The sequence below is a fragment of the Acinonyx jubatus genome, chromosome B3, assembly GCF_027475565.1.
Source record: "Acinonyx jubatus isolate Ajub_Pintada_27869175 chromosome B3, VMU_Ajub_asm_v1.0, whole genome shotgun sequence".
Taxonomy (NCBI): Eukaryota; Metazoa; Chordata; class Mammalia; order Carnivora; family Felidae; genus Acinonyx; species Acinonyx jubatus.
Window position 1 is genome coordinate 95,636,448 of NC_069386.1, and position 18,674 is coordinate 95,655,121.

General features: G+C 37.5%; 1 protein-coding gene across 3 annotated transcripts in view; it reads left to right on the forward strand.

Moving 5' to 3' along the window:
- The first annotated feature begins 2,776 nt into the window (after nt 1–2,776).
- KLHDC1 (kelch domain containing 1) overlaps nt 2,777–18,674 on the forward strand; it is a 51,016-nt gene continuing 35,118 nt past the window's right edge. The window contains exons 1-4 of one of the 3 annotated variants that reach the window (XM_027065668.2): nt 2,777–3,071; nt 17,084–17,154; nt 17,626–17,779; nt 18,173–18,291. In XM_027065668.2, the coding sequence (XP_026921469.2) occupies nt 2,976–3,071; nt 17,084–17,154; nt 17,626–17,779; nt 18,173–18,291 (440 nt within the window). In that variant the 5' untranslated portion in view covers nt 2,777–2,975. The other 2 variants (XM_027065669.2, XM_027065670.2) reach the window with 2 other exon arrangements.

The window sequence follows — 18,674 nt, forward strand, 5'->3', positions numbered from 1 at the left end:
CCCCATCATCTTTTTACTTTTACCTTTTATGTCAGTAAAATTTAGTAGAAATGCAAATGACTTTGTATTGCTCTTGAAATGACTTTTAAGAGTGGGCTTTTATCTTATTTAAGTTTTTTTGAAGGAGATGGGTTTATGCATGTTTTTACTTTTTAAGAGTAGGCTTTTCAAGAAATTAAGGCATGCTTCTGATTTTCATGTCTGGAGTGATGCGTCAGAGAAGAGATGTAGCATGCTCCAGCGATAGAAGATCCATGTATCTGTGAGTGGAATTATTCCAGTAGCAGTAGGAGTTTAAAGCCAGAAGTGACTATGAGATTATAATCCTTGTAAGAATTCACGGAAATCCTCGAGAGGGCTTTGGAATTCCGCTGCCGGTGGAAAGAGGGTTGCTGGGACAAAGACCACCAGTAGGCATGTGGGTAATATGGTAATAACAACAAGCTACTACTGCTAACACCATTTACTGAGGGCCTACTTTACACCAGACCTGTGCTATGTGCCGTCCATCTTTCTGTCTTCAGTCCTGACTTCCCCGTTTGCCCCACAAGCCAAAGTAAATGTTCTAATAATTAAGTTACATTATTTACTCCCTGCTTAGGACCCTTTGGGCCTTAAAGTTGAGACTCCTTAGCATCAGCAAGGCTGTGTGATCGCCTGTCCCATCTTTATCCTTGGCTAGTCTCTACTCTCTAGAAGTATTCTAGTCATCCTCAACTATTTACACAACTTGTAAGAAAATGCAAGTGTCTCTCTTTATGCACTCCCTTCATCAATAGATCGCAAATTTCCTTCCCATTTTTCTGCTGTATTTTGTCCACATTTCTACTATACCACTTCTCCTCCCACACGGCATTCATTTCTTTATGTATCTTTCCCTCTGATTGGATTTTGAAGCCCCTGTGGTAGAACTATGTCTTATTCATCTTAAAATTCACTTTGTCTTTTTGCTCATTTAATCCACAAATATTTATTTAGTACCTACTTGGTATCAGGGTCTGGGGAGTCAGTAATAATAAGATTCCTTCAGAGTTTCCCATCTAATAGAACCTGAGAACGAACTATCTACATTAAGCAGGTACTTAATAAATGTGTACTGAATAAATGAATAAGTGGATGGAACTTGCTCTGAGTAATGGGCATTCACAAGTTCTTCAAGCGCATTTATAGACACTGGTAGAATTATCATCTTCCCTCCTGACTGTAGTTTTGCTTCAGTAGCATCATTTACTAACAAGGGTTAGCCAGCTTTGTCTGTAGGAGGTCAGACAGTAAATATTTTCAGCAGTATGGACTATATGCTCTTTGTTGCAACTGCTCAACTCAGGCTACTCAACCCTGCAATTATGGTATAAAAACAGCCATAGTCAACACTTAAATGAATTAGGGTGCCTGTGTGCCAATAAAACTTTATGTACAAATGATGAAATTTGAATTCTTATCATCTTCACAAGTCACAAAAGGGCATTCTTCTTTTGATTTTTCTCAACCATTTTGTTTGTTTATTTATTTATTTAGAGTGCATGAGAGCGGGGAAGGGACAGAGAGAGAAAGGAAGAGAGAATCCCAAGCAGGCTCCATGCTGTCAATGATGAGCCCAAGGCCAGGCTCAAACTCACCAATTGGGAAGTCATGACGCAAGCCCAAATCAAGTGTCCCAGGCTTAACTGACTGAGCCTCCCAGGCACCCCTTTTTTCCAACCATTTAAAAATGTAAGACCATGGGAATGCAAGCTGGTGCAGCCACTCTGGAAAACAGTATGGAGGGTCCTCAAAAAAACTATAAGTAGAACTACACTAGGACCCAGCAATTGCACTACTAGGTATTCATTCAAGGGATACAGGTGTGCTATTTTGAAGGGACACATGCACCCCCATGTTTATAGCAGCACTATCAACAATAGCCAAAGTATGGAAAGAGCCCAAATGTCCATCGATGGATGAATGGATAAAGGAGATGTGGTATACACACACACACACACACACACACACACACACACACACACACACACAATGGAGTATTACTCGGCAATCAAAAAGAATGAAATCTTGCCATTGCAACTACGTGGATGGAACTGGAGGGTATTTGTAAAATTAGTCAGAGAAAGACAAAAATCATATGACTTCACTCATCTGAGGACTTTAAGAGACAAAACAGATGAACATAAGGGAAGGGAAACAAAAATAATATAAAAACAGGGAGGGGGACAAAACAGAAGAGACTCTTAAATATGGAGAACAAACAGAAGGTTGGTGGCTGGAGGGGTTGTGGGAGGGGGGATGGGCTAAAAGGGTAAGCGGCATTAAGGAATCTACTCCTGAAATCATTGTTGCACTATATGCTAATTTGGATGTAAATTAAAAAATAAAATAAAATAAAATAAATAAAATAACATGAAAAAAATAATAAAAATGTAAAACCATTCTTGGCTGTGGGCTATACAAAAACAGGCGCAGACTTACTTTGGACCCCAGGCGGCAGTTTGCTAGAATGTTTCAGAAAATCCCTAATTAAAAAATATATATTGCACACACCCCCATTCTTATGGATAACCATCTTTGCTGGAGGTTGAGTGGAAAAGGAAACCCACACGAAGCATTAATTAATATATTGATTTATGTCACAGCAGCATCAATAGACCAGAAGCCTATTTATCCAGGGAATAAGAGACAGAGTTAGGTTGTACTGCCAAAATCACGCGATCCAAGTGGGAAGAAATCAGCAGGTGGCAGGGTTCCGAAGCCACAGCACCTCCCTCACAGCTCAGCCTAGAGCATCCCTAACGGGCGACGCCACCCCGGGCCAGGCTTCCCGGGCGGGCTGCGGGACGGCGCAGACGCACTCGTTCCGCCTTCCCACCAATCTCGGCCCTCGACGCGTTCCGTTCGTGCGTGGAAGAGCCCGGCGGCAGGAGAGGCCGCTCCGTGGGCAGGGGCCGAGGCGCGCCCAGCGGCTGGACCGGGCGACGGCGCGGATGGCGGACTCGCAGCCGTTCTGCGTGGCGGAGGAGCGCAGCGGCCACTGCGCCGTGGTGGACGGAAACTTCCTCTACGTGTGGGGGGGCTACGTGGTAAGGGGAAGAGGCGGGACGGGGCGGACTCGCGCTGGGAGCCCGCCCGGCCTCTGGGCCCGAGCGGACGCCGAGCGCCCGCCCACACCGGCCCCGAGACGGGGGTCGGTCCGCGGCCCGGGCCCGGCGCGTCCGGCGACCCCCTCGCCCGCCCGCCCGCCCGCCCCTCCGCCGTCGGCCGCTCTCCCAGCCGCGCCCGGGCTTGACGCCGCCCCGCCGTTGCTTCCACTTTGAAAGGCTTCAAACCCGCGTTCTGGGGCTCTTCCCACTGTCCGCTCCCCACCCTCCTCCCCGACCCCCCGCAGCTGTCCAGTAACTCCCGGGCTGACCGGCACTAAGTCTCTGCGCGATTAATTATCTTTAAATGCTTGCGCAGACTTAAAGGCACCACGAGGACGCCGCTCTGTATTGTTTTGTAAATATTTCCTTATTGCAAGGTTGCGATTCGGAGTATTGAAATCGCTGAAGCATTTGACTATTTCTAAGCGATTTTTAGTGGCATTCCTTTATCCGTGGGTAATTACGAAGTTTTTTTCGAGTCTCAGAATAGACTCGTATTAGCAACAATTTAGTAAAAATTGCTTAAATACGCTTATTACGATGGAGGTTTGAATGTGTGTATTTGTTTTGTTTCTATAATCATAAGATTATAGAAGCAAAGATTCTAAAGCCAGAAAACAGTTCAGGAGTATATGCCAACCCCATCAGTTTACAGTTTTTGGTTTTTTGTCTTTTTAAAGCGAGCCATCTGGAAGTTCTTTTGCAAGTAGAACCCACATTTTCTGACTGTCTCGATACGATTATATGACAGATGTAACATTACTGACTCACTCACTGAAATAAAGTACATACTGTCTATGTTAAATGATTCTCAGATCCAAGTTGGTTTTTGTTGTTTTGTTTGTGTGTTTATTTTTAATTTGGTGCAGTATCAGGACGGGAAAATTAGAACTGACCTTTGAGTGCCTACTATACCTGGCATGTGCTAGGAACTTTCATATTCCTAATCTTATATAATTTTTATCGTGCCTTGTAAGGTAAGTAATAACCCCGTTAAAAGTAAGGATGATGAGTCAATGGGAATGAATGATGGCCATTTGACCTCAAGGGTAGGAGATTCCAACCTAGGTATATTGGATTTCCAAAGGCTATTTTTTCTGTGATAAACTAAGGTAAACTAGATGACTATGTTTTCTTCATGTTTAATCGTTACACCATTTGTTCTTTATGAAAAAGGAGCCTAGATCTATTGATGGTTTTATGTAGAAGAAATATTTTGATTGTTTTTTTAGCTCTGCCACTTGAAGATGTAGAGGTATCAAACTTCATCTGCTATATTGATTCTTAATATTGTAAAAGTTAAGTGAAAAAATCTAATTTAACATAGTAACTGCAATATCTCGTATCTGGTGACAGTATACATTTCTTTTGGGCCTATAAATGAAATGTCTGAATATTTTTATCTCATTTTAATCTTGAAAATTATGTAATTAATTAGATTCCAGGTGTTCAGGTGGCAATCAGTGAATAGAATCACTTTGTTTTCTACTACTTACCAATTCAATGATACGATGCTGTTAAGAACCACTCTGAAAAGTGCCATGCAGATTTAGAAAGAGTTTGCTACAGGCATACCTTGGATATTGCAGGTTTGGTTCCAGACCACCACAATAAAGCAAGTCAAATGAATTTTTTGGTTTCCCAGTGTATATAAAAGTTATGTGTATGCTATATTGTGGTCTCTTATGTGTGCAATGGCATTATGTCTAAAAAATGTACATACCCTAATTTAAAAATACTTGATTGCGAAAAAGTGCTAATTATCATCTGAGCTTTCAGCAGGTCCTAATCTTTTTGCTGGTAGAGGGTCTTGCCTTGATGTTGATGGTTGCTGACTGATCAGGGTGGTGGTTGCTGAAGGTTGAGTGGCTGTGGCAATTTCTTAAAAAGAAGATGATGAAGTTTGCAACATCTTGCTTTCATTAATGATTTTTTTTATAGTATGTGATGCTGTTGGATAGCATTTTGCCCACAGTAGAACTTCTTTCACAACTGGGGTCAATACTCAGACCCTCCTGCTGCCTTACCAAGAATAGAAAATGTCATATTCTAAATCCTTTGTTGTCATTTCCACAATCTTCACAGAGGCCTCACCAGCAGTAGATTCCACCTCAAGAAACCACTTTCTTTGCTTATGCATAAGAAACAACTCCTCCATCTGCTCAAGTTTGATCATGAGACTGCAGCAATTCAGTCCCATCTTCAGTCTCAACTTCTAATTCTAGTTCTCTTGCTATTTCCACCACATCTGCAGTTACTGCCTCCAGTGAAGTCTTGATTGAATCTTCAATTTGTAAAAAAAAAAACAACCCAGTATCAAGGGGGACTTGGGTGGCTCTGTCGATTGGGCGTCCGACTTTGGCTCAGGTCATGATGTGGCGGTTTGTGAGTTCGAGCCCCACGTCTAATTCTGTGCTGATCGCTCAGAGCCTGGAAACTGCTTTGGATTCTGTGTCTCCTCCTCTCTCTGTCCCTCCCATGTTCATGCTCTGTCTCTGTCTCTCAATAATAAAATAAACGTAAAACAACAACAACACAGTATCTGTGAAGCACAGTAAAGCAAAGTGCAATAAAACAAGGTATGCCTGTACTTTTTAAATTCCAGGAATTATCAGCAGCTAACGAATGTCTAAGGCATGAGTGGAAGGAAAGAGAGTGGGAGGCAAAAAAGAAGACCTAGCATATCTCGAGGAAAAGTAGAATCCTTCCAACAAGTGTTTTATTGAGACCCTTCTGAAAAGAAGATAGCTGAGAGCCCTTGGATTCTGGAGGTAATCCAGTAGTCAGTTAAGAATAATCCAATAATTTCAGATTGTATGTTCTAATCACAGTTTTCTTCCTTATTTTTTTTTCTTTTCTTTAAGTTTATTTTGAGAGAAAGAGAGAGAGCACAAGTGGGAAAGGGGCAGAGAGAGAGGGAGAGAGAAAATCCCAAGAGGCTCCACACTGACAGCACAGAGTCCCATGTGGGGCTCAAACTTAGGAACCACGAGATCATGACCTGAGCTGAAGTCAGATGCTTAGCTGACTGAGCCACACAGGTGCCCCAGTTTTCTTCCTTATCACCAAAAAACAATATGTTAACATTCATGAACATACATCCTAAAACCTGAATAGTCCACAGATAACCATCTAGATTAACTCATTATTATCCAACATACTCTATAGGACATTGCATCTGAAAACAATTCTACCTCTCTCTAGAGGTGAGAGTGGCAGTGCTGAAAAAAGTAAGTGGCAAATTTTAATTGGTGCCGAATATTCTTTTTTTTAATGTTTATTTTGGAGAGAGAGAGAGCGAGCATGAGTGGGGGAGGGGCAGAAAGAGAGGGGACAGAGGATCCAAAGTGGGCTCTATGTTGACAGCAGAGCCTGTTGTGGAACTCGAACCCACAAACCAAACTGTGAGATCATGACCTGAGCTGAAGACAGACGCTCAACCAACTGAGCCACCTAGGTGCCCCAATACCAGAATATTCTTTTGCCTCTTCTTCCATATTCTTTCTGTATTACTGAACTTCATGCAATCTTTAGTGCTGCTACTGGGAACATTGAAAAGTTATGAGCAGTTTCCCCAAATTTTGGAGGAAAAGCGTGGTGTTTTAGCATGTTTGTAGCTGGTATGCTAGCTTCTTAGGGCTTAATCATATGAACAGTTTTATTTTCATAACACATGTTATGTTAATACAGTTGATGTTGATACATTTTTTCCCTAAACTTTTCCTTATAGAAAATATCTGCACAAGTATGCTTAACTACATATTTCTGTTTTGGACATAGACTTAAAGGGAAGAAGACTCAATTTAGAATGTTTTCAAAGAAGCAAGGTGGGAGGTTTACAGTGCCAGATATTAAAACATACCACAATATTACAATACTTAAGTCAGTGCTCCTGATGCAACATGAGATAGCATGATGGAATGGAAATGAAGTTACATAAACAGCCAAGCAAACCAAACATTCAAAAGGTAGCATTTTAATTCTGGAAAAGCAATTACTCATTCAATAAATGGTCCAGGGATAGCTAGAGGAAAATGATAGTAGAGCCTTAGGATTGAAGTGTTAAATGTAGAAAAATTAAGCTATATCATGCCAGAAGAAAAACAGTGACTCTTTTAAAATTTTGAGTTGGGAAAATAAAAATGAATTGGGTAAAACTATGAAGGAAAAGAGGTAGATAAAACCTTTTTAAAAATTTAAAACTATGTTTTTTAAATAACATAAAGTGAGAAGGCAGATGAAAGACTGGGGGAGACATTTGCAACATCTAGGCAAAAATAAAGATTAATATCTGTAAAAGTAAAAGTATTTCCATAGAAAAATGAGCAATGAGTATGTACAAGAAATTTACAAAAGAAGAAATACAATATGAGTCGTAAGAAAAACCCAACTGAAAAAAACAATGAGATTTTTCTTCTCCTATTTGCAAATATTAAAAAGAATTTTTGAAAAGAGCATGGGGAAATGAATTAGTCTGGTAATGGGAATACAAATCTGTGTAACCTTTTTAAGGAGAACTGTAGTGACGTGAATCGAAAGCCTTAAGTGCATAGTCTCTTTAACCTAATAGTTTTGTTTTACATATTCATAAATGGTCACATAGGCCATCCATGTCACATGAAGACATTTGTTCTTTTTAGATGCCCCAAATTTGAACCTCCTTCTTTTATTGTAATATCACCCACCAAATGAGTCTGTTTGGGGTATTTATTGTAGTTGTCTACCTTCTACCTAGCCCATAGAATGTAAATTCTATAAAGATTGAGATTTTGTTCCCTGTTGTATCCCCAGTATCTAGAAGGAGCATAACTTATGGTAAGTGACCAATAAAAAGAACCTGAGTGCCGTGTACTGTACTCACTTTTCCAGCCTCCCTTGCAGCTAGATTGTGGGCAGGTGGCTTGGACCCAGTTAGATGAATCTGTGCTAGATTTGGACTCACAGTAATACTAAGTAATACGTAGTAAGATGCAAAAATGAGGACCTGAAGAGGATTCTTACCCAGCAATAGAATCTGTAGGAAGAGCAAGGTCCCTGGCATAAAAGGTGGTGCTACAAGTTGTGGTGTCATTCTCCAGTGACAGCGGCAATTAGCTCACCAGACCTGTCCTATGACATGCTTTCAGAGCTTGTCCTAACTCGTGTGGATCAGAGGCTGGTTCTCCAGCTTCTTTGATGACTTTGTGAGTAACTAGTCATTTCTGAAATTTTTATTTTCTTAATTTTAAAGTTTGAAATGTATATACAGAAAGAATGTGTAAAATAAGTATCATTTCAAGGTAAACATCTTTAATTGCCAGCTTAAGAAATCAACTGGAACAGTACCTTAGCAGCTGTTTGTCTTTCACTGATTACAGTGCTCCTTCCACCCCACAGGGTACCAAGATCTTGATTTCTTGTTAATCACTCTTTTCATTATGATCTTACCACACATGCATCTGTCTCTAAACAATATATTATTTGGTTTTGGAGTCATAGCGTATGTTTTCTTTTGTGACTTAATTCTTTTAGTAATGCATGTTTTTTAGATTCACACATTGCTTTTATTCAGCTAGTGTGCCCTTGCATGGCTGTACCTGTTTTTAGCTGATGTCCATTCTGATTTGTCAGTTTCTGTGCTATCTGGTTATTAAATATTTTGAAAATCATCCCTGGATTCATTCATTTGATATATGTCCTCTCTAATATTCTGTTGTGTGAATTTACTGCAATTTATTTATTCTGATGTTGAATGTTTGAATGGTTTTCTTTTCTTTTCTTTTCTTTTCTTTTCTTTTCTTTTCTTTTCTTTTTCTGGTATTGTTAAGCAATGCTACATGGAATATTCTTATAACACATCTCCTATTATACCTGCACAAGGGCATGCACTCTCTCTAGGGCATATACCAAGAGGTGGACTGCTCGGTCACTTGGTATACACATCTCCAAATTTACTTGGAAATGTCACTGCTCCCAAAATATTTGTATCAATTTACACTCCCACCAGCTTCCTCCTTGCTGCACATCCTTAATAACATTCAGTACTATCTGGCCTTATTTTCCCAATCCTGTGAATGTGACGTGATATTTCATTGTGGTTTTGTTTGCTTTTCCGTGATTACTAATGACGTTAAATGCTTTTTCATTTGAACAATTATGAACTATTTGTGTTTCTTCTTCGGTAAAAATGCTGGTTCATGTCTTTTGCTCATTTGTCTGTTGGATTATTTGTTTTTTTCTAACTGATTTATAGGAATTCTTTAAGTATATGGCTGTATGAATTGAATATGTCTTCTCAATTTATAGCTTGTCTTTGTGCTTTCTTGATGATTGTCTTTTGTTCAACAGCATTTCCTCATTTTAATGTAATTTCAGTCTTTTCCTTAAAGCTTTATGCTTTCTGCATCTTTAATCTTTCTCAATATGGAGATCATAAAATGTCCTATGTTATCTTGCAAACAACGTTCAGTTTTGCCTTCCATGTTTAAATCTTTTGTTATCTGAATTTTTTGTTTGTTTAAATGGTTTAGAATAGGGATCCAATTTCATTATTTTTTTCAATATGGATAACCAATTGTCCTGTGTCATGTATTAAATGGTCCCTTTCCCTGTGAACACGCAAACTCAGTCTGTCACATATGAAGGTTTCATGTGTGTATGATATGTTTCCAGGTCCTTTATTAGGTTCAGTTGGTCTGTTTATTTTGACAACCACACCGTGTAAATTGCAACTGCTTTAGTAGAAGTTTGAAAATGTTAACATATAAATTTAAATCCCCACTCTATCTTGTTCTTCAAGAATATTTTGTGTTTTTTTTAGAGCCTTTTGTGCTTTTGTATAAATTTTCTTTACTATTTTTATTTTGTAGTAAAATATGTAAAACTTATAATTTGCCATTTTTGCCATAGTTTAGTGCACGATTCAGTGGCATTAATTACATCACAATGTTCTACAATGTTACCACTATCTGGTTCCCAAACTCTGTTTCTCCAAATGGAAACTCTATACCCATTATGCAATAACTCTCTCTTAGTTCTTTCCTCAGTCACTGGTAACTTCTAATCTTTTTATGCATTTGTCTTTTTACAGATATTCTAAGTAATTGGAATCATACAATGTTTGTCTTTTTGAGTCTGGTTTATTTCACTTACCACAATGTTTTCAAGGTTCATCTATGTCATAGTGTCAATCAGAACCTCATTCCTTTTTATGGCTGAACAAGATGACATTGTGTGTAAATACCATATTTTGCTTATCCATCATCTGTGATGGGGTACTGGGGTTGTTACCATCTTTTGTGTATTGTGAATAATACTGCTGTGAAATTGGCACAAATATCTGAGCCCCTATTTCCAATTCTTTTGGGTATGTAGGAGTTGCAATGCTGGGTCATATGGTTATTCTACATTTAGCTTTTAGATGAACTGTGTAATTGTTTTTCCACGGTGCTTCCTCGTTTGTATAAACTTTAGAGTCAGATTGTCAAATAAAGTTTCTGTTGGGATTTTTTGTCACTGTATTCAAATCTTCAGATCTTTCGAGGGTGATAGACATGTTATGAAATTGAGTATTCTTCTCCAATTATACAGTATATCTATTTAGGAGGGTTTTTAAAAATGTCTTTTGATAAAATTTTTACAGTGTCTTCATAGGAATCTTGTACATCTTTTGTTGTATTCTTAGTTTCTTTATATTTTTTAATTTCTATTGCTAATTTTTTACAAACTAAATTTCCTGATTGTTGCTGGTGTTCTGAAATACAATTTTTGAATACTTTTGTTTCTTTCCTCCTACTTTTTATTTTTCTTTTCTTTACTGCACTGGTGGACCTAAAGTACAATGTTAAATAGAAGCCTTTTTTTTGGTCTTGTTCCTAATCTTAGAAGGACAGTTTTCGACTATTAACCATTAAGTTTGATGTTTGCTTTGGTTTTTGTTTATTTGTTTGTAGATAACTTTTTTCAACTTGAGGAAGTTTTCTTCTATCTGATTTTCAGTGAATGGCTGTTGAACTTTGGAGAGTGATTTTTCTGCATCAGACTGAGACAGTCATATTTTTTCTCCTTTAATCTCTTAATGGGATAATTTATACTATTATATAAATATTAACCAATGATGCATTTTCTAGGTTAAATGCAAGTTAGTATAATAGGTTATCTGTTTTATACATTACTGGATCCTGTTTGCTAATTCTTGGGAGGGGCATTTTTACATCTGTGTTTATAAATGGATTGGGTATTGTTCTTTCTTTTATATTCTGAAGTGGTTTTTGTAAGATTGAATTAATTGTTCTTTGAATGTTTGGAAGACCACATCTGTAAAGCCATCTGGACCTTTGTAGAGGAGGTTTTAAATCTCTGATTCAATCTTTTTAAAGCTATGGATTGTTAAGATTTTCCATTTTTTCTGATGTCAAGTTTGGTAAGGTTCCCTCACCCCACCTCCAACCTCTATCCATTTCCTTTAGGTTTAAAAATTTCATGCATAAACTAAAGTTGTTCATAATACCCTCTATTTAATCTCTGTAGTAGCTATAGGTATGTTCCTTTTTTCATCCCTAAATTTATTTAGTAGGTCCTTCCTTTCTTTCCTTTTTTGAATAATTTTGCCAGAGGTTTACCAGCCTTCTGAAACAACAGCTTTTGGTTTACTTAATCTTCTCTGTTGTATTTTTTTATTTCATTAATGTTTGCTTTTTATTGCCTCCTGCTTTTTTTAAATGTTTATTTATTCTGAGAGAGAGAGGCAGAGAGAGAGAGAGAGAGAGACAGAATCCAAGCAGGCTCCACCCTGTCAGCGCAGAGCTGATGCGAGGCTCTATCCCACAAACACGTGAGATCATGACCTGAGCTGAAATCAAGAGTTGGTTGCTCAGCTGATGGAACCACCCAGGCGCCCCTTTCCTCCTACTTTCTATGGGTTTATTATGCTGTAATTTCTTGAACTTCTGAAGTTGGATGCTTAATTCATTTTTTTTTGAGACTTTTAAATTCTTTAAGTGTGTTAGACTATGTATTTTCTTGTAAGTATCTCTTTAGCTCTCCTCCTCCTTTTGATAAGCAGTATGTTGTTATTTTACAGTCTTAATATTTTATACTTTTCACTATCATTTCTTATTTGGCCCATAAGTTGTTTGGGAAAATATTTTAAATTTCTGTGCTATTTTTGTAATTAGGTTTCTGTTACTAATTTCTAACTTAATTGTGTCATACAGTGTAATCTATGTCTATCTGTTGCCAGTCCTTTCAAATATGTTGAGACTTGCTTTAAGGACTAGCATATGACCAGTTTTCATAAATATACCATTAGGTCTTAAAAATATATATATATTCTAATTATCAGGTAAAGTGTTTTATTTATGTCTATTTTATCAATCTGCTGATTGTGTTGTTCAAAGCTCCTTTATCTTTTTTATTATTTTATTTCCTGTTCCATCAGTTACTGTAACAGGTCTTTAAAACTCATACTCTGACTATAGATTTGTTAATTTCTCCCTGTGATCCTGTCAGTTTTTACTTTAATCTATTTTAGGCTGCCTCTTTATATGTATATGAACTTAGAATTATTATATCTTTCTGGATAATTGAACATTTTATTATTTTGTAGTGATCCTCTTTATCTGTAGTAATATTACTTTCCTTAAAATGTATTTTCTCAGTACATCTATACCAATTTTCTTTTGGTTAGTATTTGCATGGCATACCTTTTTCTACCTTCTCATGGAAACTTTGCATATATCTTTATATTTTAGATGTGTGTCTTACAACCTGAAAATAGCTGGATCTTGGTTTTGTCTAGTCTAACATTTTGTATATTTTATCTGAAGAGTTTAGCCTATTTTCACTTAATGTGATTCTGATATACTATTTTCATCAAATGTGTTTATGTGTTTTATTTTCCCCTCCTCTCTCTTTTCCTCCTGCTTCTTAACTTTTTCATTTTGAGGATTGTTTAAGGAGTTTTTTGTTCTCTTTCCTTTTTTTTTTTTTTTTTTTGGTCTTTGCTTGTGTAGAAATTATATGATTTATTTCTAACCATGTGGGAACTACTCTCTTTCAACATGAATACTTCACAAAGTTCAAAGTTAATAGTTTTCCTTCTTCCCAGAGAGTTCAGTTACTTGAGAAGGTTTTAAGTCCAGTCACCCTTTTCCCTAGGTAGTCCTTTCCTGTTTCCCTCTCCTTAAGCATAAAAAAAAGTTTAGCCCATTTTTGTGGGTTTAAATTTACCCATACATTTACTAGTATCTCATCATACTATTTCTTATGACATTTCAGATCTTTAATTGCATATCATTTTTCTTTTGCTTGAAATAGCTATTAGAATTTCTTTTCTTAGGGTGCTTAGGTGGCACAGTCAGTTGAGTATCTGACTCTTGGTTTCAGCTCAGGTCATGATCTCATGGTTTGTGAGTTCGAGCCCCTTACTGGGCTCTGCACTGATGGTGTGGAGCCTGCTTGGGATTCTCTCTCCTTCTCTCTGAGCCTTCTTGTGCTCTCCCTCTCTCTCTTGCAAAATAAAAAAACTTAAGAAAAAATTTTTAAATTTCTTTTATTTTTTTTAAGTAGGCTCCACACCTACTGTGGGGCTTGAACTCACTGCTCTGGGATTAAGACTCTGGTGCTCTGGGGGCGCCTGGGTGGCTCAGTCGGTTAAGCGGCCGACTTGGGCTCAGGTCGTGATTTCGCCCATGAGTTCGAGCCCCGCGTCGGGCTCTGTGCTGACAGCTCAGAGCCTGGAGCCTGTTTCAGATTCTGTGTCTCCCTCTCTCTTACCCTCCCCTGTTCATGCTCTGTCTCTCTCTGTCTCAAAAATAAATAAATGTTAAAAAAAATTTTTTTTTTTTAAAAAGAGTCTGGTGCTCTGGGCACCTGAGTGGCTCTGTCAGTTAAGCCTCAGACTTGGCTTAGGTCGTGATCTCATGGTTTATTAGTTCGAGCCCTGTATCTGGCTCTACAGAGCCTGCTTGGGATTCTTTCTCTCTTCCAATCTCTCTGCCCCTCCCCTATTCTCTCTCTCTCTCTCTCAAAATAAATAAGTAAACTAAAAAAAAAAAAAGTTGGATGCTCTACTGACTGAGCCAACCAGGTGCCCCTAGAATTTCTTTAAATGAGGGTCAGTTATTGGCCAGCTGTCTCAACTTATGTTTGTCTGAAAATTTCTTTATTTTACCTTGGTTCTTAAAATATATTTTCACTGGGTGTAGAATTCTAGGTTGACAGTTACTTTCATTAAACATATTGGCTATACTTAGTCTTGGTTGTTAATGGGAATTCAGTCATTAGTTGCCATTTTGTTTGAAGGTGATTTGTTTTTTATCTGGCTCTTGTTAAGAAAATATGTTTTTCTTTGATATTCTGCAGTTTTACTGTGATGTATCATGGTATGGATTTCTATTTATCCTGCTTGCAACTTGTTAGGACTTCCTAGATCTCAAGGATTGATGATGTTCAACGATTTTGTAAAATTCCCAGCCTTTGTCTCTTCAAATATTGCATCTTATTCTATTACATGCTAATGAAATTCTGGTTAGACTTAGTTCTTCTCTCTTTTTCCATGACTGTTTTTAAAAATATATATTCCATCTCTCTGGCTCATATTTCTGGATAAATCAGTTAACAAATTCTCTTTTTTAGGGTCATCTTCACAGAGCAATTTTAGTGAAAAGATGGGCTCAGAAGCCAGATTAATCTGGATTGATGAGAGAATGTGAGGTGAAACAGGAGGGACATTCACTGTAGTTAACATGGAAGTTTTATTGTGGAGGGAGCCAAGAAATAGGAGATGGGGTTAAGGGAGAGTTTGTTTGTTTTTAAAGATGAGGGATATCAAGGCATGTTTGGACATCAATAGGAATGATCTGGTAGAGAAGGAAAACTTAATGATGTAGAAAAGAGGGGATAATTTAGGAATGAAATCTCTGAGAAAATGAGAGGGAACGAAGTCCAAATTTTTCACTTCTGTGATTCATTTGTGTTTTTGCACCACCCCATTTAAAGATTAGTGAAAGGGATATATTTTTAGGTTTACTTATTTTTTGAGAGAGAAAGAGTGTGAGCAAGGGAGGGGGAGAGAGAGGGGGAGAGAGAGATATTCCCAAACAGGTTCTGTACTGGCAGTGCAGGGCTTGACTCATGAACTGTGAGAACATGCCCTAAACCGGAATCAAGAATCGGACATTTAACTAATTGAGCCACCCAGGTGCCCTCAAAGAGATTTTTTTTTTTCAATCAGGCTAAGGTGAGTCTGTAGTCAGTTTAACAAGTATTATTCACTTATCCATTCACTCCTCAATCAACAAACATTACATTTGCCTTTTATGTGCGAGGGGTACTGTGCTCCACTCTCAGAACAGAATTATAACAAGATAAACATGGCCCATGCACTCACGCTCATGAAGCTTATAGGTTAGTGGTAGTGGTTGGTGGGTGTGATACAAAGGACTTGGAAGTGAAGTACAGTACTGCAGGAGAGCAATTAATTGGGACCTTAATCCCGTAACCTTATTCTGGGAGATTAGAGAAGCAACATTTAAACTGATTTCCAAAGAATGAGCAGCTATCCAGGCAAATTCCGGAAGAGCATTCCAAGAAGAAAGATGAACACAGATGAAGGCCCTGTTGAAGCAAGGAATTTGCAGAGATTTAGGAACTGAAAGAAGACTAGAGCATAGTGAGTAAAAGGCAAGATAACCTTTGGAGGGATAGCATGTGCCATATAATGCAGAATCATAGAAATTTTAGACAATCCTGCGAGCAATGGGAAAGCATTGAGGGACTTAAGGAGAATAGTGACAATCTATTTTCATACTGTTTCTGTTGTAAAGGTGTATACATGAGGCTACTGGACCCTGATGCCATTAAATCTTAGGATCATACAGTTACCACACTCCTTACAATTATTTGTTTACTTATCTATCTAATAGGGCTTCCACAGCCAGACATGAGTGAAAGTTTCCTTGGAATTAATACAATGGTTTTCTTCTTTGTGCATGTGAGTGTGTGTGTGTGTGTGTGTGTGTGTGTGTGTGTGTGTGTGTGAGGTAGGGGGAGGAAGGGGAGAGAGAGAAAGGTGGTGGCAGGGGTCAGATACTTGGTAGTCAAGATACTTTTTTTTTTTTTAATTTAACAAGCCAATGAGAAAACTAACCAACTCTTTTTTAGCATGTTAATAATTTACTCATCATACAGTCTTAGAAATTCTTAAACTGCTATCTTTTAAACTAGTTATTTTTGAATTATTTTACAGACTAATAAGTTATGGTGGATTTATGTAAGAATTTGTTTTAATCCCTAGATTTTTACACTTAAAATAAGTAAGATTTCTCTATTCTTATTTCTCTTTTCATCACAAATGTCAGAATGTACTATTCTGTTGATGTTATCTGCTTCTTTAGAGATTATTTGGATTCTGAGTTGTCATCTTGACTAAATTTATCTTGCTCCTTAGATTCTATATTTAATGAACACCTAACACTATGCCTTGCACATAGTAGGCACTCAAAAAATACGCTCAGTAAATCAAAATATCTGATAGAGTCATCTTAATTATAGGTTATAAAAGTTTACTTCCTTATTTCCTTCCTTTCATCCAAAATATATTGCCTTCTTTTGATATTCCTTTTCTTCCTGACTTTGTAGTCTTCAGTATTCTGCTCTGAATGTTATTATTTTGCCATTTTCCCTTACTCCAAATCCCTTTTTAAGGTTTAATTGCCCTGAGTCTTTTTCTTGAGACTCATATACTTGCTATTTTGTATTCTAAACCTTTCTTGTTTGCCCACTTTCTCTTAGAAAATGTCTTTTTTTCTCCTTTTTTTTGACCTATCTTAGTTTAAATTAAAGAAACCCTCTCGGAGCCTGTTTATGATTTTGTGTCTTGCAGCATTTTAATCACAGATTTCCCATCTTGAGGAACCATTTAATTGTTACTGTGTAATTGATAAACATAATTTTATGTATTCTGTTTTTAGTCAATTGAAGACAATGAAGTATATTTGCCTAATGATGAAATTTGGACCTATGATATTGATAGTGGGTTGTGGTAAGTAATTTTAAATTGCAGAATGTCCAATCTTAAAATCTGATTTAAATATTTTCATAGACTACAGGGAATTTAAGACCAAACTTAGAACATACTGCAACGTTTAGCATGACCCTTTCCTTTTCTTTGAATGCTTTATTCTCTCTGGCTCTTTCCCCTACTCCCTTCCTCTCTCTGCTCATTCTTCATTGTTTACCATTCCTCTCAAGGTTCAGGCAACCCCAGAAGACTTTGCTTTGTTGTACCAGTTAATTCCCAATTCTAGTGCCACCTGAAGATTTTGCGATTTTTTTCCCCAGTAGGTTGAAAAATCTTTACCATGGATTAGAGTTTTTACCGTATTGGCTACCATTGCATTTCAATTACAGTTGTCAATGGCAATTTTCACTGAAAGAGTACTCATGGAGTTCAAAGGGAATTTTAATTTGCCTTTCTAGAAAGTCATGGAATTCCATGTTATTCTTGCTGCAGGACCATGCACCTCATGGAAGGAGAACTCCCTACCTCCATGTCAGGAAGTTGTGGTGTTTGCATTAATGGAAAGCTGTACGTTTTTGGAGGATATGATGACAAAGGATACAGCAATCGAGTAATATTTTCTTTCAATTCAGGAGTGCAGCAAAATGTAATATTCAGTGTATCACTTAATCTCGCGTACAAATATTTAAAGGAGAAGATACATGTAGAAAATCTTAAGCTTACAAGGTTTTAAAAATAGAGTGAAAATGCAGCCATTGTGTTCGTCTCTTCCATGTCTTTCTGCTTCAGAGTTCGCTCCCTGCTTAGTTCGTGTCTATAGGGCAGAGCATGATGAGAAAAGATCCATTTCAGTATGTTTTATATGTCATTTTTGCTTCTAAAACACAGCTTTCTTTTTTATTAACTTTACAATGAAAAATTTTACCTTGCAAAAAGAAAAAAAAAAGTTATATTATTAAGTTTTGGATCACATATCCCTCAGACACAGACTTGATTTTTAAATGCCCTGTCTGCTAATGGTGTTCTTCTCTTTTAAAAGCTTTATTTTGTTAATTTGCGAACAAGAGATGGAACCTACGTTTGGGAAAAAATCACCAATTTTGAAGGACAACCACCCACACCACGTGATAAACTTTCTTGCTGGGTATATAAAGACAGGTAATACGGCAGAATCATCTCATTAAGTACACTTTAGCAAGGGTGGTGGCTGAAATAGAGAAAACTTGAAAGTCTGAATTTTTTCAAGATGTAATTACAAACTCGTTTTGACTCTGTTGGTAATGGCAGTTCTGCATCCTGGGTAAGAGCCATGTCATAAAAATAAGCATTGTGGATGCAACTATTTTTTGTAATAAATTTATTATTTAATTAAAATTTCTAAATAGTTAACACATTCACATGGTTCAAAACTCAAGACCATATTAAAAAGTCTACAGTGAAAGGTCTGGCTCCCACCCCTGTCCCTATCCACTCTGTTCCCCCCCCCCCCCCACTATGCACAAATAGCTGCTTCAATTAATATCTTTTGTATTCTTACATCA